This window comes from Humulus lupulus, chromosome 6, assembly GCF_963169125.1.
Source record: "Humulus lupulus chromosome 6, drHumLupu1.1, whole genome shotgun sequence".
Taxonomy (NCBI): Eukaryota; Viridiplantae; Streptophyta; class Magnoliopsida; order Rosales; family Cannabaceae; genus Humulus; species Humulus lupulus.
In genome coordinates, this window is record NC_084798.1 from 17,978,719 (window position 1) to 18,003,739 (window position 25,021).

Below are 25,021 nucleotides of genomic sequence, written 5' to 3' on the forward strand. Positions count from 1 at the left end.
AAATTAAATAATTAATTGTTGAACTATTACAGAAGTGTTTAAACAGACACGAAGGCTGTTTGAACAGAAACCAGATATGTTTAAATAGTTTGTGACCAGAAGATAAAAACGAACATAAAGTAAAGAACACACGAATTTTTACGTAGTATCAGCAATCTTTGCAGATTGCTACTAGTCCACGAGGCCACGCCCATATAATGAAATTTATTAGAAGAATATCTAAACGATTACAAAACCAAATTGACTTATACAAATAAAGACTCCCTCTTGAATTTGTCGCAACTGTTATAATCTAAACTCCTAATCAAATTTCTGAAGTGCTAAGATCTTGAACTCCCTTCAAATCATAACACTTGCACTTTTCCTCCCGAAAAGTGACTCACGAACAAGACTTCTCCCGAAGCTTGATGACCAATGTCCAAGTGTGTTCAACCTGCACAATTAACATAAAGAAAACAATACAGAAGTACACTGTAATAAACCACTAAGAACTTGCTGGACTCAAGTTCGTCACATAATAAAAAGTCTCTCTAAAAACTTGAAAAATATTTAGAAAATAATACACCAAGAGAGATAATAAAAAACCAGTGACCTAAGGATAATTATATACTTTTTAGAATCCTTTTAGGTCGTGGAAAACAAATCAGAAATCAAACAGCCAATAAATGAAAAATCTTCCAAAACAGGAAAGTCAGAATCTGTTCAAACAGACTGGCAATCCGTTCAAACAGATTCTTGAACCTGGACAGTTTTTTAAACCCAGTTTCCTTAAATAAATAAGGAAACAATATATATTTTATCTCTGCAAGCTGTACACGATTTTATCAGATCAAAAAATAAAATAAATACCAATAATTTCCAATTCAAGAAAATATATTCTTTTATAGGAAATTATATATTTATTTATTTTATTATCATATATATAATAATCTGATTATAAAAAGACACATTTCAACAAAATAGGAAACTACCCATTTTCGAAATTAACCACTCAATATTACAAACACAGGAAACTACCAATTTCGAAAATACTCCTTTAATTAATTTTGTCAATATTGTCAAATATGCCAATAAAGGATTTTACATAATTTATTTTTACCTTACTCGTACAACATGCTTCTTATATAGACGCATGTGGATGTCTTGATCGTAGTTTTTTTCATGATGGTGTTCATTGTATAGCGACCCTCCCGCAAGATTTTGAGAAATTCTAAATTATTAAAGTGTCAAAAACAAAGTTGAAATAACTTGTTGTATGCATGCTTTTATTTATTTATTTATTATTATTACTTTTTTACGCTTTGCTTGTTTTTTTTTATTTATAAAAAGTCCAAATTATATATAAGAAAATTTATATTTTGTGTAAATGTTATTTAAAACTCGTGTTTTCTCAAAATTTTAAAATTAGGAATAGATATATTAGTTATTTGAAAACTGTATTTTGACCGATTACCATTTTTGACCCTTTTATATTTAAAAATGAACCTTTGGACCATGTATTTATTCAAAATGTAAAAAATTCTTTATAATAAGTAAGTTTTTTGTAAGGGTTAACACCATTTTGAACCTTGTATTTTAGCTAATTACCTGTTTAGACATTTTATTTTTAAAAATTAACTTGTAGATATCGTGTTTTGTCAAAATTATAAAAATACGAGTATATAGATAATATTATTTGAACCACATGTATTTTGATCGATTACCCAATTGGATCATTTATTGTTAAAAACTAACTTTTGGACCTCGTATTTTGTCAAAATGTTCAAAATATAAATACATATATTATTTATTATTACATATAGATATTTTTAATTGATATCTATTATAATTATTATAAAAATAAAAAAGATAAAATTGATAGAATTTTTCTTTTAATTAATTAATAACCATAAATTAGAAAAGTAGTATAAAAAATGAGAATAAATGATGTTTAATATTATTTTTATATTTATAATTTAATTAAACAGTTATCGTAATTAAATATCTAATCAAATTTGAGTTCAAATTATATATTGTTTAAATAAATCAAAATTCAAATATAAATTATATATGTTGTTAATATATACTTGGTAAAACTATTTACGTTAATAATAAGTATAAATAATTTTAATAACTTTTATTATATTTATTATTATTGTAAAAAATTACATAGATGATTTTGTATTTTTCTTTAATTCTTAATTAATTATATATATTTTTTTTGCTTTTTTACGTTTTTTTTTAAATAGATATTTTAGTTTTTTTGTTAATTATTAATTAATAATCATAAATTTAAAAAATAATAATTAAAAAATGTGAAAAAATGAAAAAATAATGTTTTTGAATAATTTTAGAGTGCAACATCACGGTCTTTGAACTATTCTTTATATAAATATTAGATACAAACAACGTACAATGCATATTTATTTAGTTTTATTTATAGATTCTATTAATTATATTTATTAAATTTGTATCTATAAATTTTAAATAAATAAATAAAAGAATAACATAAACAAATTAAATGAAAAATCAAACCAAAAATTTGTTTATGCTTTTTATATATATATATGATATGATAACTTTTTTTTAAATATAAATGATAATTTTTTTAATAAAAGTTAAGATTATGTATTATATATTATTATAATGATATTTTATAACATTTAAATTTATATTAATATAAGTATTAAATATTTAGTATTGTAGTAAATATTATTATTATAATAATATTTTATAATATTTGAATTCATGTTAATATAATTAATAAAAAATCATGATTATAAATTTTAATTATAATAATATTTTATAATATTTAAATTTATATTAATATAATTATTAACTATTTAGTTTTCTATTATATATTATAATAATGATATTTTATAATATTTGAATTTAAATTTATATTAATATAATTATTATATATAATCTTATATTAAATATAATAATATTTTATAATATTTGAATTATATTTAATAAATATCTATTTTTAATTAGTTTTAAAAGTATATTCCGTTAAAGTTAACAAAACAAACCGTTAAAATCAATAATTTTTCGTTATCTACAGACTCTTTATGTAAAAGAGATAAAAGATTAATATTTAATTCACCTTTATTTTTTACATTTTTTAACTCTTTTAATGTTATTAATTTTTTAACTCCACTAAAATATATAAGTTATTATTAAAAATCACATGTTAAATAATAAAATAAAAAGGTAAGAGTATAATATCGTTTTCATTTGGTTTAGCTATTATATTAGCCAACTTTTAGTTTTGATTATCCAATTATTTAAATAAAATAACTAAATAACTTCATTATTTTTTTTTGTCAGGATTAAATTTGTTATAATTTGATTGTTAGTTAAAATAACTTGATTGATTAAAGAGTATTCTCAAACATTCAATCCAATTAGAATATCTAAATCAGTTTGCTTTAAACATCCATTGAATTGGTAGTTGGATGTTTCATGCCATTTTTAAAAGAAATTAAAAGAAAAAACTTGATTAAAAAAACAATAAATAATTATAGCATAATATTATGTATTAGTTACTATAGATATCTTTTAAGCAAACAAGTTCTCTTGAGTGTTTTATAATAATTTTCAATAATTCATCAAATAAAACTTATATATATATTAATTTTTAATTTAATATATAACATATAGATTAGATTGCATGGATTGTAACTAAAATTTTGATATTTTCAGGTACTAACTAATCTAGTTTAATTAGAATTAAATTTTTGTTACCCAATCAATTTTTTTAGTTAAATTAGATTAATTAGTTAAGTTGATTTGGATTTTAAACACACTCATAGCAATCGCATCCACGTGAGCAAAATCAGAGGGCATGGGCTTGGGCTTGGATTTGGGCCTGGGCCTGGGCCTCAGGTGCTTGTGCATCCATACCCCATTTTTATGCACCCTTTTCATAATCTTATATGTAAATTATTCTATGGAGCTTTTTTATTTTATTTTAAATATGTTTTTCATTTATATATATAGAAATATGAAAAATTTGATTCATTCCAAAAATCTAATACTTCTTCTTCTTACTTCCTCGTGACCATTATTCTTCCTCCCTCCCTCATGACCAAACCATCGAATAATTACTGCTAGCGACATGAGTTCTTCGATCGTGCTCCTTTTTTCCATACAAACCACCCAATAATTAATGCTAGCGACACGAGTTCTTCGAACGTGCTCCTTTTGTCCATACAAACCTAGTTCTTCATATCTCATAGGTTGAAACTTCGTCGTAGTGGTGCATAGTGCTTTTGACTTTCAACTAAGCTTCTTTATCCACTCGCTAATGACGATGACATCTTTTGCCAAATTCAAGCATGCAAGTGACGACGACAATCCATTTTTGGATCAACTTCTAACATCATTGGAGATGACAAAACATAGTCACTCGAAAACTACAAAATTTGAAACTTTTTGGTTGTTCTAAGTGTCAATAAGTCATATTGTCATAGTGTCACCTCCTTAAGAGTCCACACGATATGGGCTTCAAAACACAAGCATGCAAGTGACTTTTTACCTTTTATTCAATCACAATCCATCATTGGATCAACTTGTCCAACAAAACATAGTCATTGGAAAACTACAAAGTTTGAAACTTTTCCAACTTGATTTGGTTGTTCTAAGCAACAATAAGTCACACCGACCTCCTTAAGAGTTCACACGACATATTATTAAATATAAATACCATATTATTAAAAATGAGACTAATAAATCTCACATAAATTTAACTCTAAACTTTACAAAACCATATTTTAAAAAATAAGATTTTTGTCCACATAATTTTTGTGGATGCACGAATCTACAATTGAATCGATAACAAAAGGGAAAATGACCATAAAGTCTTTGAGACACCGGAGTGGTGTCGGACAAAGAGACTCTGACGGTCAAGTTAGTAAAGTAGTTCGGAACAAGTAGACTGGTAATAAAAGTAAAATATTTAGCTAATGTCGTCGTTGGGAGGTTGGAGATTGACTGAAAAGATAATGCTTAGAGAGTAAGCATTGAGAGAATTAAGAGAATTCAGTTCGCAGTCCGTGATCCTTCTCTGAGAGTGATCTCTTTCTTAAATAGGAATCTCATTTTGGAGACTGAACAACCCTTTCTCCGTAATACTTGGTCGAACGACACGTAGAGTAACACGTCTTCCGAGATTCTCTCCATTTTGCGGTTGGGAGAGTGTAGACCGAGTCTTTTGTGTAAAGTGAATTGCTTGGAAAGAGTTTCAAATTACTTATTGACTTTGTCTTTTCAAGTAGGTTGGAGTTTGCTGGATGAGTTTGTATATCTACACAGTTTGGGCTTACGAACCCAAGTAAATTTAGTATTGGGCCGTTTGACCAAGTTTGTATGTTGTACTTTATTTGATTAAAAATGTATTCTTTGGGCTGTGGGCCTCTAGTACCATTGAAAATTTTAAAATCTCATATTTGCTGAAAATACTCTATTACATATAAAAGTACCAATATAATTCAATATTATTTTTACTTTAACACATAATTTCTTTGTCCATCATACAACTTTTATTTATGAAATCTTTTTTTAATAAATAATTTAACTATATTTGGTTTGTGTTACATTAATCCATTATATGAATGAAAAAAAATCTGCCACAAAAAAAAAACCATTATATGTAAAAAGTCATAAAAACCATAAAACTTTTAAAATTAAACTCATTTAATCCACCAAACAAATGGTGAAAATTGGGCTGGGCTTGAGCCCAGTGGACCACTCATCTGGGTCGGAAAAGGCCCAAATAGCAGGCTCCTCTTCTTCCTCAACACAAGAAAACCCTCCGTCTCTCTCTCTTTCGGGGGTTTATCAGTATTACAACACTAGCTACTGTTACGCAACTCTCTCAGCGCCATGGGAAAGAAGAAAAGCAAAGATGGTGGCGATGACAGAGCCAAGAGCGAGCACAGTCCCTCCACTGTCTTCGTTTCCAACTTACCCTATTCCTTCACAAACTCTCAGGTACTCTTTTTCCGTTTGTTTCCCGAGAAACCATCATAAAACTTGAACTAATATGTATGTATAAGAAATTAGGGATTCGAAGCTGTATTTTATAGCTTAATCGGCATTGAATGCTCAATGGAGCTAGATTTTGGCTAAATTTGCTTATTTTACTTGGTAAATCAGTTGGAGGAAACTTTCAGCGATGTTGGTCCGGTTCGGCGGTGTTTCATGGTTACGCAGAAGGGTGAGCTTAACTGTTCTGAGTTGAATTTAGAAATCATTCTTTGTGATCCTTTTGAATTCTAATGGTGGTGTTTATGTTGGATGAATATGTATTTTGTATTTTTATTCCAAATTGTTCAAATTCTCAACTAATATGGTATGCTATATTCTAGTTGTGTTTCCTTTATCGGTTTATGTATAGAAGAAATTGTGATACTCGTGTTCAATCACGCAGAATGTTGTTAATCTTTTTCTTTGTATTTATAGGATCAACCGAGCACCGGGGCTTTGGTTTTGTTCAATTGTAAGTTTACTGAGATCATTTTTCCACTATCAAGTTTAATTTTATTTAAATTTTCTTTTTCTCGGGTTGAATGTTTCAATAGTAGACATGGCGGCAATGGCATGACTGAATGTGAATTACTGTTTTATTTGAGACAAGATGTGTAGCTGTAGCTTGAAAGATACTGGGATTCCATGGGATTAGAATGTTAGGTAAATACTAATAGTGTTGTAAATTGAAATGAGCAGTGCATTAACTTTTTTTGGGAGTATTTTGTTTGGATTGCACAACTGTTATTAATTGAAGGGAGCTGCTAAAGTTGTTTTTTCCATTTGTAACTTTGCACTGCGTAGTTATTCACCCAAAATTTGGTACAATTTGTAACTAGAAGGCCACCCTTTTGTTGCAGCGGCTTTATTTTTCATGATTCTTGAAGTGCTTTATCTGGTTATAATAAACTTGGACGAGATTCTTTTTCTTTCGTATATGTGTCACTGCTAATATTGGTTGTATATGCAATGGTCAATACTAATATTGACATAAGTGCAAGCTATTATTATTAGGAATGAAATATATTGGGCGATAAGTCGATAACATCAGTAAATCAAACAAAGTGAACCTTATGAGGTGCTAGCTTTCTTATTATCATGTCATTAGACATGTTTGAATGTTTGACTTCAACTTTTGTTTGCTTAGTCAACCATGAACTTGAAGTATGCGTACGTAGGGCTAAAACTATACTTTCCACACTCCCTTCCCACTGGACCCCTAACCAACCATAATTGTTTACATTGATGACTTAAAATGCTGTTAAATCATTAGAGTTAATTGTGTGGTCAAGCTTTCCAGTTGCTGTGAGATGGTTTGGGTTTCAATTTTCTAAATCACCTTCCTTGAAAACACTACAAGTTCAATACTGGACAGAAATTATAGGGTTTGATAGAGGAGTTTTCAAGTTTAGTCTTGCTGTATGGGTTCAGTTTGGAGGAGTCTTTTAAGTTTTATTCTAATCGACCTTGTTTGCTGGGTAGGATATGATAGAGCGTTGGACGAGATAGAAAAAAGAACAAAAAAGAATGAGTGAGTTACTCATTCACAAACAATAAAGTAAGAGAAAACTCAGAATAGAAGATGGATAGAAAGTTACAAATTTTTGTCTTATCAATGATATATATGAAGATGGATCATGGGAGATTGAATAATTTCTAATTATTTTAAGATTCTCAATAGAACAGATGTATTTCATGCTATTAATTAGGTGGTTGTGGTTGTATTAATCTTTTCAATGTGCTCTCTAATTACATGAACAAAACAGATGATAAAAATAATCTAATCCAATACTATAAACATTTCGAACATAGCATCTTATAATGTAGCCAAATACCCATGTGTGTAATGGTTATAAAAATAGTTACCTTTCTTTTCATGTCATATTGCTAACTTTTCTGTGCACTTTGACTTTATTTGCAGTGCTGTTACCGAAGATGCTAACCGTGCTATTGAGTTGAAGAATGGCTCTTCTGTCGGAGGTCGGAAAATTGGCGTTAAACATGCTATGCACCGACCTTCCCTTGAGCAGCGTCGATCAAAGACAAGTCAAGGTTAAAATGCCTCGTTTAGTTTAATCTTTGAGCATACTTTTTTTTTGTTTGTTTGTAGAATCTACTTGCTAAAGGACAGGTAGACGTTTGCTTCTTGTTGTTGTTTTATTGCTTTCTTTGTTTTTTCACATTTTGTTTTTTTCCCATTTCTATAGCTCCAAAACCGGATGATAAAGAAGAAGAAGTAAATGTCAAAGATGGTTCTGCTTCCAAATCTGAAGAAGCTACTTCAAACTTGGAGGAAAAGGGTTGTTAGACTTTATATATGCCTTACACCTGTTATGTTTTGTTATATTTTTGTGATCTCATTTTCCTTTGCTATTTCCAGTTGTTGCTGTGAAAAAAGTTTCAGAGAAAAAAGTGGTGGTTGGAAAGGCTACAACACTTCATAAAGATCTGGAGGATAAAACTGGTTGTTCAGAGAAACAAAGGTACTAAATAATCTTTGCCTCTGCATAGAGTTTTCTGAATGAGTTGGGTGGTTCACTTTTCATATAAAAGTATAAGAGGGTATTATTTTGTCATGCCGTCTATCATTTAGGGCCTTATAATGTTATTCTATTTTAATTGTTCATGCTATTTGGCTTTCTGAATTTCAAATAACGACCAAACTTGTTTTCCTTACTTGAAATACCCATTGAAAGAAAATTGGTATGGAATTGGTAATATAACACAAAATAATCTAGACTGATTCTAGTCCAAGTAGATTATGTGGCGTGTATGAATTTGATCATAATTAGGCTAATAAGATATTTGTATTATTTTTAATTACAGCTTATCATAGTTCATCAGTTACGATGTCAAAATCTAACTACAATAAGAGGGCATGTATGAATGCTTGGGTCTTGATCAAAATTCTACTGTTTTGAATTGTTTCTGGTGTGCAGCATGCTTTAGATGTTTGAGTACAAAAATTTATTTATTGCTTAGTGTCCTTTCATCTGTCCTTCTAAGATGTGATTCTTGCACATTGCACTTCATTCTGACTCCAATCTGGTTATTATGTTTCTTATTTCACTGAGCTGTTGCTGTTGCTTTTGCTTCTTTTTTCTTTCCTTCTTTTTTGCATGCTTTATTTCTTGAGTTTAGTTGAACATGACAATGATTTCTGACATACTGTATTTTTGTCAATGTGAAGGGTTGCTAGGACTGTGATATTAGGTGGTCTTCTTGATGCCAAGATTGCAGAGGATGTCCACAGCCAAGCTAGAAAGATTGGTACTGTATGTTCTGTAGCATACCCGCTTCCAAAAGAAGAGCTTGAGAAGCATGGTAAGTGATTTTTTCAACTTTGTTTTATGTATGTTCGCATGTTTTTCTTCAATTAATTCATTTTATTTATTTATTTGTTTTAATTTGGGACCAATTATTCCAATAATGCTTAATCTTGAAATCATTAAGATGAGATTCTTGTACCAGAAATCATGCACTTCAGGAAACTTTTGCATCTATTCAGGTTTTTTATGAGTTTCCTTTCTGATACACTTGAGGGGTTGGGGGTGAGATTTTGTGATGTGTGATTAGATCGTATTGTATGATTAGCCTTGCAATTAAAGATGCCCAAACTCACCGAAAGAAGTATCTTGATATATTGATCTTTAATATCGGCTACCTTTTATGTTATTGATACTTTCATGCTTGAAATTTGAAATGCCAATTGAACTCTTGCTCATATTGTGGGTATTTTTGTTCTGTTTTTGAACAATAGAGCATAAAGTGTGACACTTTTTCAGGTCTTATGCAAGACGGATGCAAAGGGGGTGCTTCGGCAGTTCTATATACAAGTGTCAAATCAGCTCGTGCTGCTGTTGCAAGGCTGCACCAAAAAGAGATTAAAGGGGGTGTTGTTTGGGCACGTCAGCTGGGTGGGGAGGTAAAGTTTCATATTTATTAAAATTTAGATGAATTCAATTTAAATCATATTTAAAAGATTGATTTTTAAATTCATTTGTTAGTATACCATTCATTTCTTTTATTCTTATTGTTTCTCCTATGGTATTACGGGCATTTTTTGTCGATCAACTGTAATATCTAGTTCTTTTTTAGCTCTTTTATGCTTCAAAAAAATGGTTCGGAGGCTCAAAAAAAGAGTTCAACCACAGGGATTTTGAATAGTTTGTACTATTTGGAGAAATTGTAGCAATTGCAAAGAAAGGTAGATTGCTTGATACACTATTCTTGATGTTCATAGTGCCTGTATGACTACCTGCCTACCTTAGGACGTATGAGGTTATCTCAGTCGGTGAAGTGAACCAGGTCATTTGATGCGTGTATCATTACTGAGGACTATCTAAGAATTTTGCAAATGGTAAACAGTACATTGTGTTGAGCAACACATGAAGTATAGCCCTTGAGGATGCTTATAGCATGACCTAATTGAAAATGAATTGAGTTGTTGATTTTTATAAGGTGCCCAATTCCAAAATTGCTTCTATTCATATGATCAGGAATAAGAAAAATGAATGCATTGCTAAATGATGATTAGCAGTATCAGTCAACCATAAAATATGCGTACTGGCTAGTAATACTCATTTCTAACATCTTTTCTTGCTACCTTTAAGGAAAGTCAACTCTAGTTTTTTTCTTTTGGAGCTGGTTGCTTATGTTGACTTTGTTGCTCTCTCTCTCTCTCTCTCTCTCTCTCTCGCTCTTTCTGTTACATCACTGCAAATCGAACCTTAATAGCTTACTGTTGTGTTTCTTGGCCAGGGTTCCAAGACTCAGAAATGGAAACTTATTGTTAGAAACCTTCCTTTCCAGGTTTGCTCTGAGCACTACCACCCCAAATTACTTGGCTGTTGGGAGTAACTTGAACTCATAATTACTTCTATTAAATACTTATGCAGGCGAAAGCAAATGAGATAAAGGATATGTTTTCACCAGCAGGGTTTGTCTGGGATGTATTTATTCCTCAAAACTCTGATACCGGGTATATTCCAATAATCAATTATCATATTTTTTGCTTCAGAACTATTGTAGTTCTTTTATAAGTAGTCTCTCTCTCTCTTAATTTTATAATCTTTTGCAGGCTTTCTAAGGGTTTTGCATTTGTCAAATTTACATCTAAAAGTGAGGCAGAAAAGGTATGGATTTTTAGCTAATAGTTAAGCTTAAATTTCAAATTATTAGAGGAATAATTAGGTTCTATTGTGGACATATGTGAACATTTGTTTTCCCCTTTTATGCAGGCAATTCAAAAGTTCAATGGGCAGATGTTTCGAAAAAGACCAATAGCAGTTGACTGGGCTGTTTCTAAGAAAGTGTATAGCCGAGACAATGATACGAATCTTACTTCAGAAAATGGTAATTGCATAATGTTGTTACTTTTCAGAACTGTACATTTTCATTACATTAGGTTTGTGGGAAGTTTTCAAATATAATATAAAGTCTGGGTCTAGTTATGAAGAACTGAAAGATCTTATTTCTGGTTTAAACACACAGTAGTTGAATGTTTGGTTCTGTCCAATGTTATGTTTTGATGAAAAGTCAGGGATCTTAATCAGTTGATGATATGTTGGAATGCTGAATCATGCTTAGAATATGCACCCGTATTTATGTATCTACCAGCACTCCTCTCCAAAAATCATATTAAATGTTTAGAATCTCTAAAAATATTAAAGAAAGCACTTCTTCGCATTATGGAATGTGTTTTTCTCTCCATTTTAAGTAGTGCTGTTTCATGGATAGTCTATTAGTAATTAGGTTAGTGGGCACTAATTGTATTTGTAATAATTTCCCTTTCAGGAAAAGAAAATGAAAGTGGCGGGGAGACAGAAAGTGATAGTGATGATTCTGATGATGATGTTGAAGATTCCAGTAGAAAATCAAAGCACGTTGATGGTGATAGGGCTTCTGATGACATCGAGAAAGAAGGAAGCCCTCCAGAGGTTGATTTTGATGAAGAAGCAGACATAGCAAAAAAGGTTTTACAGAACTTAATAACATCCTCTATTAAAGGAACTCTTCCTTCTGGGGATGATGATCCTGCACTTCCAGAGAAAAACACAGATGTTAATATGGATGCCTCTGATGCTTCTGGTGAGGTGCTTAATGAGTCATCTCACGAGTCTGAGAAACCACCAGATGTTTCTAAGCCTGAAAATTCTGATAAAAGCAAGGCATCAGCAGTTAAACAAACAGAGGACAAGGAGGAATTGCATAGAACACTTTTCATAAGCAACCTCCCATTTGATATTGACAAGGAAGAAGTAAAAGAACGATTTTCTGCTTTTGGGGCAGTGCAATCCTTTGTCCCAGTTCTTCATCCAGTGACTAAGTACGTGTTATTGATTTTTCCATGTTTCTTACTTTTTTGCTAGCATTTATTTTAATTGGACACATCTTTTACTTGTGCCAGGCGGCCAAGAGGAACTGGTTTCCTTAAGTTCAAAACAATAGATGCTGCAACTGCTGCTGTTTCAGCAGCTAATGCTGCATCAGGTGTGGGGATCGTCCTGAAAGGTAGACAATTGACTGTCTTGAAGGCTTTGGATAAAAAATCAGCTCATGAAAAGGAAATAAACAAGACCAAGAATGAGGATCTTGATCAACGCAATCTCTACCTGGCGAAGGTGTTCATTTAATTGTTTATAATTATTATTATTATTATCTTAACACTACCCCTATCTTTCCCTTACTCTAGATATCTCACCTTTTTCGTTGTTTATATGTCTCCACCACAATTTTATTAGGAAGGTCTTATTCTTGAGGGAACTTCAGCTGCAGTAGGCGTTCCTGCCAGTGATATGTTAAGACGTCAAATGTAAGTTGCTGTTAATAGTATTTTAGTTGTTCTTGTAGCATGTATTTTATAATATATAGCAATATTTGTGTCTCATCCTCACAGTGAGGTTTAATTTGGGGATGATGGGATGAGTTCTTGGGTAAAAGATATGACTTAATATGTGTCAGGTAGGTTTCAAGTGAAACCTTTTATGACCACTTTAGTTCTTCTTACTTGAATCCCCCATGCATTAGTTCTAGTGCGAATTATGTTTGTGTCATGTTTTCATGGCCAAACATGGCAAATAAAATTCAATTCCAGTCAGACATGTCTTCAGGATAAACATTCAAGTATTCCATGCCAATCTGATTCGTTTTGTTTATGAATGTCCTAAAATTGTGCCTAAAATAGAGCTTCCAATTCTGTTTCGTTTTAGGCTTCTTGGCTCCCTCAATTCCCTGTCTTTTTTCAACAAAGATTAAGAAGATTACTCAATTTACTATTCTCCAATCTGAAACATTTTTACTCAACTTACAGAACACATGTTTCGGGATGTTATTGTTCTTAGTCTGCATCTGAAGCTTTGTTCTGCTTTCTTCTTGAAATAGTTTTTATAAAGAAAAAAAAAGGAACAGGAAAATTTAAGGACTTATTGATGCCATGCGCTATATGTTTTATGATGGGAATAGGATAATGAAAACCTTGAGGCTCTGGAGACCTCTGAAGAGAGATGTTGAACTATTTTAATTTACTTTCTTTGGTTGTAGGTTTTGCAATTTCATATATCTTAATATGACAATGGTGCATCTTAATATTCATATGCTAAATAAGCCGATTGAGACTAGCTCAAGTGCTTGGGTGTGTGTACGTAAGTGGTGCGGGTTTCATGTCCCATTAATGTATCTTATAAAAGAAGGGAAAAAAATCCAGATGCTGAATGATGTGTTATTATTATATTAATTGACACTGGCACAGTTTTGATGCTCTTTTTTGTACACCATGTAGGTTGGAAAGAAAGAAGACAACAAAGCTTCAGTCTCCAAATTTCCACGTCTCAAAGACTAGACTTGTTATTTACAATTTGCCTAAGACAATGAATGAAAAAGAACTTAAAAAGCTTTGTGTAGACGCTGTTAAATCACGAGCTACAAAGCAAAACCCTGTAATTCGACAGGTTAGCTTTTCTTTCTAAACCGAGGCTATGCAACTTTCTCTTGTTTCATTTGGTATACTTTCAGATGCAGAGAAGAATACCTTGCCCATTCTCTCACATTTTTAAAATCAATTAGTTGAATATTCGCCTATCTTTGTTGCTCATGCAGGTAAAGATAATGAAAGATATGAAGAAAGGAAAGGAGGTCGCAAAGCATCACTCTCGTGGAGTTGCTTTTGTTGAGTTTTCAGAGCATCAACATGCACTAGTTGCCCTGAGAGTTCTCAATAATAACCCTGGTAACTTATTAGCGAGAAATCAGTCCTCTGTTACCTGGTTAACTAGTGTCTATCTAATTATCTAATCTTTGTCCCGCCCAATTCCGATTTAGGGTGAAGCAACCCTCTTGCAAGTTTGTTGGTCTATCTCCCTATTTTTTCTTTGTTATTATTAATTTTAATTATGTAGTAACTGAAGGTTGTACTGTGAGTTGAGGACTAGCCTTTTCCCTCAATACAACATGCCTCCACGGGTGGATTCCAAAATCCTCCCTTTCAATATTTGAATGATTACAATTTTTATCTTTATGCAATGGTGGTTGTGTTAATTTATAGCCAAACGCATTATATCAGTATGATATATTCTGATTTAGTACTTTGTGAATTGCAGAAACTTTTGGTCCTGATCACCGCCCGATTGTAGAGTTTGCTGTTGATAATGTTCAAACACTGAAGCTAAGGAAAAGTCATCAACAACGAGCTCAGTTCAGGTCCCGTGATGATTCACAAGATGTAAAGCAAAAAAGTGACGATGTGAATGAACCAGATTCCCATCCAAACGAGAAGAAGTCCAGAAAACGAAAACCCAAGGGTGAGAATCAAACCCCTGATGATGCTACAGCAAACAAAAAAGATGAGACCGAAAATGTGGCCACTGCTGGCAAAGAACGTGGAGCGTGGAAGAGGCAGAAAAACAATCCAGCAGTTGGGAATGTGAGAAAGCCTTCATTGAAAGAAATACCAGGAGACTCAAAACCGAAAGCAGAAGTCTCGGAAGGAGGAGGGAACATGGGAAAGCGGCAATATGGCAGAAAACCCAATGATGCTCGGAGATCGAAATCTTTCGAGGGGACTGATACACAGCCTAAAAAGAGGAAGCAGCAAATTTCTACAGAAATGGAGAGAAGAAAAAGGCCAAAGAAGAACAAAGATCCACAAGGGAGAGATATGGGAGATAAGCTTGACATGCTTATCGAACAATATCGATCCAAATACTCGAAACCAAGTTCCAACCAAACTGATGGCGAGAAGCCTGGTTCAGGAAAGCTCAGAAAATGGTTCCAGTCTTAGTCATCTGTAGTTGGCATATGCCTACTTTGGATCCCACATTTTATGTTATAGATTATACAAGACGGCAATTCATTTGCCCATAAATTTTGAGCTTTTTTAACTTAACAATTTTGCTTTTAAATTGGAGAAATGTCTAAATTGTGTTAGATCAAAGAATAGTCCTGTTCCCTTTAACATTTTAATATCCATACTTGTCCCAATGGGGTGAGAAATTCATACGAGGGTCTATTTATTTAAAAGATAAAAATAAAATTATAAACAAAAAAAAATTGAATTGTATAAAAATTAAAATATTACACTATTTATAATTCAAAATATAAAATATTTTCTAAATAAAATTAAAAATCTCTATGATGTTATAAATATAATACAAAAATACAGAAAGAATGTGTTATTCTCAAAAATTGTCCTTGAAAATATTTGTATCCCAATTAGCATGGCTATTTTTTTTTCTTTGACAAAGGCTCAACTCTATTTAGTATTTCACAAATAGATGGGATGTGGCCGTACACTTATATAAATTTACACAACCATTTTTATTGAATGTGTATAGATTTATAACTAAATGATGTTATAAATTTCATTTGTACCGACTGACTATTTAGCAGCTTTAGTTAAATTTGAGGAGAAAAAGTATAATTGAACCCTTGTTACACTTTGTTATGCCTATTTTTGGAGTCTCACTAACCATCAGCTGAGATTATGCTTAAGATTCAGTCACTTGTTACTTTGTCTAATTATTGGATCATGCCCAATAATTTAAGCTCACACTCAAATGTAACCCTAACTCTTCAATATAAATAGCAGGAGTAAGAACCAGGAAGAGGGGGGAGAGAAGGGGGCGACAACTTTTTACAGAGAGAGATCTCCACATCTTTATGTAGCTAAATAACTAAAAACTAAATATATATATAATCTATGACTTGCGAGATCAATAACAGTGACTAAATGGATGTAGGGCTGAACCACTATAAAATTCTTTTTATCAATTATTTCTGGGCACTAGAAATATTTCACATACTTTATTTAGTTCTCACAAATCTTCTCAATATTATTTTTTGGGTGTTAGACGAGTGAACGAAAAAACGAGTCAATACACTTCAAAATAAAACTTGATTTCATGTTACTTTGGCTTAGCATAGCACGATTTTGATTAAATTAGATAGATTAGTAAAATTTTGTATTTATTTGTATGTTAAAAGGGGACACACTCCCTCACGTATAAAAACTTCAAAGAGTGAGCATTATATTGACACTCCATAATAAACTAAGACACCCCCACTTATTATTATAAAACAAAATATATTTTTTTAAAAACTTATCCACACCTTTTTCTTGTTTTTTCTTCTTCCTCTTCTTATATTTTTAAAAAATACAAATAAGTAATATGTTTTTGAAATTTTAAACATAAAACACTAAAAACAAAAAATAATGTATAAAAACATGTAAAAGTAAAAAAAAAAGAGTTTTTTTTGTAGTTTCCCCATATTGAGGTGGTTGCTCTTTGTCACAATGTGAAAAGTGAATATATATTTTATGAAAGTCTAAAAATTCTGATATTTTGCTGAATGACCCAGTTATTGAATTACTTTGAAAATAAAGTAACAACATATATATATATATATATATATTTATGTAAAAACACTTGTACCCTTCTTCTTCTTCTTGTTCAAGCAATTATAGAGTAATGATGCCATTTTAGGTAGAGATTGCTTTGCCTTTTTTTTTTTTTTTCTTTTTCCGTATATTATGAAGATCAGATGCCATTATAGACTGAAGCTTTTTGATGAAATGTTACTGTTTTATTATCATGAAAAAAGAGTTTATAGTTACAAATATAATTGGCAAGAAAATACCTTCACACATGTATAAAAAGGGTAATAATTTTTCCTTAATTTATCATCATTTCCTTGAGTCTTCTTCTTAACTACAAGCATTACAATATCATCATTGTTATTTATGTCTTAACTTTACAAGTGATGATAACATGTATTAATTAAGTTTACAAAGTACATTGTTATTTAGTTTTTTCCCATTTCACAATACTAATTCCAAAAATAAAGGGGGAAAAATTTCACATTATTATGGTCAAAATTATTCAGAGTGTGCACTCAATTTTGTCAGCCAAAGTAAGAGTGTACTAAAAGCAAGCTTCTATAATGCCAAACATCTTATAGTGGAAAGTACTTCAAAGCAAAAATAAACCTAACAAACAAAGAAAAAAAAAGAGCAACTTCTCTCTTACAAAAGCTGTGTCTGTATATTGTTGAGTATGTTGGTGTTAATCTCTCTTTCTCTCTCTCTTAATTAAATTTCACTACTTTATCAAATTTCCATCTTTAAAATTTAACTTTGCTATTTGAGTCATTTCATGAGATGACTTGTTGTCATTGTAATGCTTGTCTATTATTCTTACAAGTTTTTGTTGATATAATGTTACATCATATGGAAAAGTTTGATTAATTATGCTCATACAAGATGGTGTATAGTGATCACTAGGAGTGAATAGGATAAAATGGAAAAATACTATTTATTATTGAATCGAAAAATGAAAAATATCTAAAAATTTTAAAAAGTTCTATTATATTCTTTTATTGTGGTATCAAATTAATTTATGATTGTTATTGGTATAAATCCAATCACTTTTATTTTTCATTTAATAAGATGAGAAAGAATTCCCCATTGGTAGCAAATGATATTCTTTAAGCAAGGAAATCATATTTAAAAAGTAGAAATACTCTTGACTCTTGCAATAACAGACTAACAGGTCAACTACTTAGCTAATTTTCATAATATAATTACATATGTTTCTATATGAGTGGGTGGAAAAGTTTGATTAATATACAAGATGGTGAAAACTAACAAAGAGAGTTATAGTTTATATCATTTTGATCTTGTGTTTTACTTTATTATTTATTTTGAATTTGAATTTTAACGAATTACTTTTTTGATTCTATATTTTGTAAAATAGTTTCAAACAGATCCATAAACTCAATTTTGATGAACAAAAAATTGAATATAACAACACAATTGTTAGACAGAAAGATTATGCTTTGATCCTGAGTTGTTAGTTTGGTAAATTATTTATGATTTAGTTCAAAAAAAAAATTTATCAAAATTATGTTTAAGGGTCTATTTAAATAATTTTACAAAATACATAATCTAAAAAATAATTTATCAAAATACATAATCCAAATAAATAATGGGAGAAAACATACCATACAAAATACAAAATAGTATATTTCTATAATAAAACTTACTCTTATGTTATGTATAATATAACTACAAGTTGAGAACTCCCAAATAAGAATGGCATGAATTTGGCTTGTCTTTCTCAAAAAAAAAAAAAACTCATCAAATGTCAGTGTGTATTGATAAAAAAGCTGTCATTAATTATCATGGACTCTACGAGAATAGCCCCATACCTCACTATAATATATTACATATATTTATATAGATATATATTTTTTTTATGTATAAAACGACAACAATGATACACAAATTACAGCTTTTTAAGCTTTATTCAAAATAAATTCATTTTTTTAGCTAAAAGTTTATATTTTAAAGCTTTTTATAAAGTACATTTATATGGATAATACTAAATAATTTTTTTTTCTTTTTGACAAAATACTAAATAACTTTTTTAAAAAAAGAAGAATTTTTCCAACTTGATATTTCTAAGTTCAAGCTCTCTCCTAATTTCCCTATTGTTAGTTAGAAATGAATTTAAATTTAGGAGGCTCATTCCCTAATTTGATATTCAACATCATTAATTATTAGGTTTTTGAATTTAGAAAAGAGTGCAACATACTTTGTCTATAACAAAAACAAATAAATGCACAGAAAAAAGTGAAAAGAATCATTATTAAAAATGGAGAGAGATGAGATAAAAGCTTCATATAATTGTTTAGAAAACATGGCAATTGCTCATCTTAGAAGCAAATGTTGGTATTTGGATAAATGAACAAAAACGGCACTTCAAATAAAAACAATTGTTTCATGTTTCCAAGCAAAGACTCATGTTCTATCAAGCTATCACAATTTTATTATCATATATATATATATATATATATATTAATATATAGTTTAATTCCGGACTATACTTTAAGCTCTATCGGTGGAGCTCTCAGTATTCTCGACCCGTGAACAGTTTCGAAAACAGTTTTTGGCGCAATTTTTTTATGACTGTGTATATTGTAGCTATTTAGAGCATCTGCAAACTTTTAGACAATTCTGAATAGTTTACAGTACCGAAAACTAAGTTCAAACATGTTGTTGCACGCGTGACTAATTTTTTTTATGCGCGTGGAAATCAACATGTTTGAACTTAGTTTTTTGTATTGTAAACTATTTGGAATTTTCTGAAAATTTGCAGGATGCTCTATATAGCTACAATATACACAGTCTTAAAAAAAATCGTATCAAAAACTGTTCACAGGTCGAAAACACTGAAGAGTCTCACCGGTAGGACTTAAAGTGAAACCCTATATAAAAATTATCATATATATATAAAATATAGTGAAAAAATCCATGTTGTCAACAAAATAATTCTAAGAAGTTTCAAAATGAGAATGGCTTTTATTGAAGGAACATGAAAAACACCTCTTTTCCACTTTCTTACCTTATCTACTAACTTCACCCACATGAAATACATGACCTACATTCTACAATAAATATACGTTTATATACACAAGTATTTATATAAAAAAAAAACTAAAAATCTCCAATATAAATTATGTATAATTATTAAGTTAAATATTGTTATAATGAATAAAAAATATAGCTTATCAAGATGTGTCTTGACTTATAATCATTATTAGTCAAACAAAAGTACAATAAAAACTACAACTTGATAGCAATACAATTAATATATGAATACTATCAAGAGAGGTCTACTACTTATATATTATTGTACTAGTAGTAAATAGTAATATAAATTGTTGTGATTCACATTCACATTCACATGGGTAAGAATTATGAAGATAATGAAGATAGTAACTAATAAGAGTCCAAGTTTATTTATTTTTAAAAAAGACACCAAGTCCAATGAAATTGTGAGGATTGTGGGGCCATGGCATTGGTAGTACACTATTCTCACATGGCATGTTAACAATTGCACAAATACTCCATTTTTCCAAAAAGGCAAATCTTTCTATAGACAAAGTCTCAAAAGTAACCAATCAAGGATCCTATGTCATTTTCTATTACTATTACTTGTCTATTTCCCTCCTTCAACATCACTTTGTTTTGACTTGAAAATAATTCCCTCTCTTTTTTTTTTAATGTTTTGATACAATGTAACAAGAAAATTATAGTCAACTTTGATAAGAAAATTATCTTTGAAAAAGCATTATATCATCATTGTCACTATAGTGCTTTTTTTTTTTTAAAAAAAATATCTTGTAATTGTTATGCTAGCAAATAAAAGGAAATTAGACAGAAAAAAATTATAAAAGTTTTAATAACACTTAAATTGAACTTTTGTTGTAAATAGTGAGTGAAGTTACTATATTATTTTCAAATATAAAAATTAAATTAATAATTAATTTTTTTATTTCATATATACAAATATATAATGACTATAAAGTAAAATATTTTAATTTCTATGCTTCATATTTTTTGTTTGTCATGAATTTTATTTTTTATTCTACCAACAAATAAAATAATCGAATTTTGTTTGGCTATCCTTTTTGTTTTCATATGAGAACACAATTTATTTTTTGCTGTTGAGAGAGAGATGGAGAGGTTTTAGAATAAAATAATTGAATATAAAAATAAAATTAGAGAGAAAGTAAAGAGAAAATGAGAAAAAAAATTCAAATTATTAAAAAGAAAAAAGAAGAGATATATTGAAGACAAAAAAGTGATAGAGAAATAATTAAGAGATATTAGGAGAGATTAACTATATATTTATTTCTATATTTATATCTATATATAATATAAAAGAGAGATTCAAGAAATGACATTTTAAAATTATTCTAAAATACTTTATTTATTTTCTTCTTTAATTTAATTTTTGTATTCATTTTATAAATTATAATAATATAGTAATTTAAAAAAAATGTAAGTAGTTGCATATTTTTTAAATTTAAATAAGATATTGACAATATATTATTATTTACTTTATCTATTTTATACGTTTAAAAAGCTAAAATTGCTCAAAAAACACTTTATCTATTTTCTCATTTAATATAATTTTTTATTCATTTTATAGATTATAATAATATAGTAATTTTAAAAAAATGTAAGTAGTTTTAAAAAACTAAAATTGTTTCAAAACACTCTATTTATTTTCTCGTTTAATCTAATTTTTTTAATCATTTTATAAATTATAATAATGTAGTAATTTAAAAAAAATGTATCATACATGTTTTAAAATCTATATATAATATAAATGAGAGTTTCAAGGAGATGATATGACACTCTAAAATTACTCTAAAATAATCTATCTATTTTCTAATTTGATATAATTTTTTTATTCATTTTATAGATTATAATATTATGGTAATTTTAAAAAATGTAAGTAGTTACATATTTTTTAAATTTAAATAAGATATTAACAAGATATTATTATTTACTCTATCTATTTTACATGTTTAAAAAATTAAAATTGATCCAAAGCACTTTATCTATTTTCTCGTTTAATCTAATTTTTTATTCATTTTATAGATTATAATAATATAGTAATTTAAAAAAAATGTAAGTAGTTACATATTTTTAAAATTTAAAGAAGATATTTACAATATATTATTATTCACTCTATCTATTTTACACGTTTGAAAAATTAAAATTGCTATAAAGCACTCTATTTATTTTCTTATTTAATATAATTTTTTTATTCATTTTATAAATTATAATAATATAGTAATTTAAAAAAAATGTATCATACACTTTTTAAAAAATATGTAGTTACACGTTTTTTGAATTTAAATAAGATATTTACAATATATTATTATTTACTCTATCAATTTTACACGTTTAAAAAAATGTAATAATAATTCAAAATTAAAAAAAAACGTAACTACTAACTAGGCCTATATATAAATTAATAAATTCAAAAAATATATTTTATAAATTAATGTAGTAATGTAAGTAAAATTCTTAAGGAATTCAGAAATTGTAAAATCAGTTCAAAAAGCAAGCTGAGATATTGCCATTGAATTTATAGGTGTAGTGAGAGTACAGAGAAATACAATAAGCAATTACACAGACAATAGAATGACCAACACCTTTACGGTTACAAAAGGAATAATACAAATCTCAATGCTAACAGAAAGGTGGATAGCTGGCACAGAATTTGTTATGGAGCTGATGCTTTCCAACAGAATTGGAGCAAGGAAATTAACCACCAACAAGACCCCTGTGAATTCATCTCGTGACACCACCCCTCAAGCTAAAGGGTGATTCAATTACTCTGAGCTTGTCAACAAGAAATTTGAACCGTGAATGCGACAATCCTTTTGTGAGGCAGTCAGCTATCTGATCATGAGAGGGAATGTATCTTATCTCTAACTGTTTTTCCAGAACTTTGTCTCTAACAAAGTGCACATCTAACTCTATATGTTTTGTTTGAGCGTGATAAACGGGGTTGGCAGCAAGTGCACTTGCACTCATGTTATCACACCAAATTACTGGAGCGGCAGGCAGTTTGAAATTCATCTCCTTTAGCAACTCTTGAATCCAAGTTATTTCGGCTGTCAAGTGAGCAAGTGCTCGGTATTCCGATTCTGTACTAGAGCGTGCCACCACCGTTTGTTTCTTTGAAGACCAAGAAATCAGAGAATCCCCCAAAAATACACAATACCCCGCAATGGATCTTCGGTCATCTGGACAACACGCCCAATCCGCGTCAGAGAAGCCCGTGAGTGTCAATCTATCAGATGGTGAGATGTGCAAGTCGTGGTGAATTGATCCCTTCAGGTATCTCAATACTCGTTTTGTTGCATTCCAGTGAGTATCTGTTGGGCACTTCAAGAACTGGCTGAGCTTGTTGACTGCGAAGGATATGTCTGGGCGAGTGTGACTCAAATACTGGAGAGCTCCGATAATGCTTCTGTAATGGGCAGGTTCTGACAAGGGTTTTCCATCATTTATAGATAGCTGTTTGTTGGCAATCATAGGAGTAGGACACGGTTTAGAGTTTAGCATGTTCGCCCTTTGCAGTAGTTCAGTAATGTACTTCCCTTGAGTTAGATATAGTCCTGTATCATTTCTGGTTACTTCTATGTCGAGAAAAAAGTGTAAAGCTCCAAGATTTTTGAGAGAAAAAATCTTGTTCAACTGAGTGATAAATGCTTGAAGTTCTCTTGAGCAGATTCATGTAACTATGATGTCGTCGACATATATGAGAACCATAATAACATATTTCGGATGCTTCAACGTGAAGAAGGAAGAGTCAGCCTTTGAATTTGTGAACTTCCAGTGCAATAAGGTGTTTTTGAGTCTGTCATACCAAGCCCTTGGGGCTTGTTTTAGTCTGTATATAGATTTCTGCATTTACAAACATGATGAGGTTGTGCTTGATCTTCGAAACCTTGAGGTTGAACCATATAAACATCTTCTCCAAGTGTACCGTTTAGGAATGCGTTATTAATGTCGAGTTGACAGATTTCCCAATTGAAAGCCACAACAATAGTAAGAACAACACGGACTGTGGAGGCTTTAATTACAGGACTGAAAGTTTCTCCAAAGTCCACCCCAGGACGTTGATGGAACCCTTTGGCTACCAAGCGAGCCTTAAATCGCTGGAAGGATCCATCAGCATTAAACTTGTGTTTAAATACCCATTTGTTGCCAACCACATTGTACGAAGGAGAAGGAGGGACAAGAACCCAAGTATTGTTCCGTTTTAAGGCTGACAATTCCTCAGTCATAGCTGCGTGCCACCCCTCATGTTGAAGGGCATCCTGGATAGTGAGTGGTTCATGATGATCAAGATCAAACGTGCTCTGCCCTGTGAAAACCCGTGGCTTAAAGATGCCAGCCTTACCTCGAGTGATCATGGGATGAGTGGAAACTTTAGAGCCGTGAGGTATCTGTGCAGTACCAATTTCATGAGAGGATGAATGCTGGGGTGAGATAGTTGACTGGTTCCCTTGTTCGGACTGAGCATCACTTTGGGGTATAGCTGTACTATCTTGATGATTGTCAACAAAGTCATCCACATTAGGCAGAATTGAAACAGGAGAACCAGAGTCTGAGTAAGTAGAAGATACCTGTTCTGATCGGGTAGCCACTTGGGGAGGTGATTCTGCATTGGATTGATTCGGCACATGTGTAAACGGAAGGTTGAGCCAGGAGTGTGGAGTAGAAAGTGTAATTTCTTTTTCTGATATGTAATTGTTGAAAAAGCCAGTGTGACATGGGAACTCTTTTTCATTAAACACTACATGCCTTGTAATATATATCCTACCATGTGGGCTGATGCATTTATAGCCTTTGTGAAAATCACTGTACCCCAGATTTATGCACTTAATTGAATGAAATTGGAATTTGTGAGTTTGATATGTTCGAAGGCAAGGGAAACAGGCTATACCGAAAGTTTTGAGAAAGTTGTAATCTGGAATTTTATTATAAGCAACAGTGTAAGGTGATTTGTGGTGGAGTATTGCAGTGGGCAAACGATTTATGAGGTAAACGGCTGTTAAGAAGGCATCAGACCAGTATTTAAGAGGCATGGCAGCTTGAGCTAAAAGGGTAAGACCCATTTCGACAATATGGCAGTGTTTTCGCTCG

The 25,021-nt window shown here is 30.6% G+C and overlaps 1 protein-coding gene across 1 annotated transcript; it reads left to right on the forward strand.

Moving 5' to 3' along the window:
- The first annotated feature begins 5,804 nt into the window (after positions 1 to 5,804).
- LOC133781780 (uncharacterized) lies at positions 5,805 to 15,462 on the forward strand. The gene is made up of 18 exons (XM_062220860.1): positions 5,805 to 5,973; positions 6,139 to 6,199; positions 6,445 to 6,481; positions 7,931 to 8,061; positions 8,217 to 8,309; positions 8,390 to 8,492; positions 9,200 to 9,333; positions 9,795 to 9,934; positions 10,771 to 10,821; positions 10,908 to 10,990; positions 11,090 to 11,144; positions 11,250 to 11,364; positions 11,806 to 12,337; positions 12,419 to 12,632; positions 12,753 to 12,823; positions 13,790 to 13,958; positions 14,107 to 14,236; positions 14,607 to 15,462. Exons 1-18 carry the CDS (start codon positions 5,866 to 5,868, stop codon positions 15,284 to 15,286), a joined length of 2,907 nt encoding a protein of 968 aa, XP_062076844.1. The 5' UTR covers positions 5,805 to 5,865; the 3' UTR covers positions 15,287 to 15,462.
- The last annotated feature ends 9,559 nt before the right edge of the window (positions 15,463 to 25,021 follow it).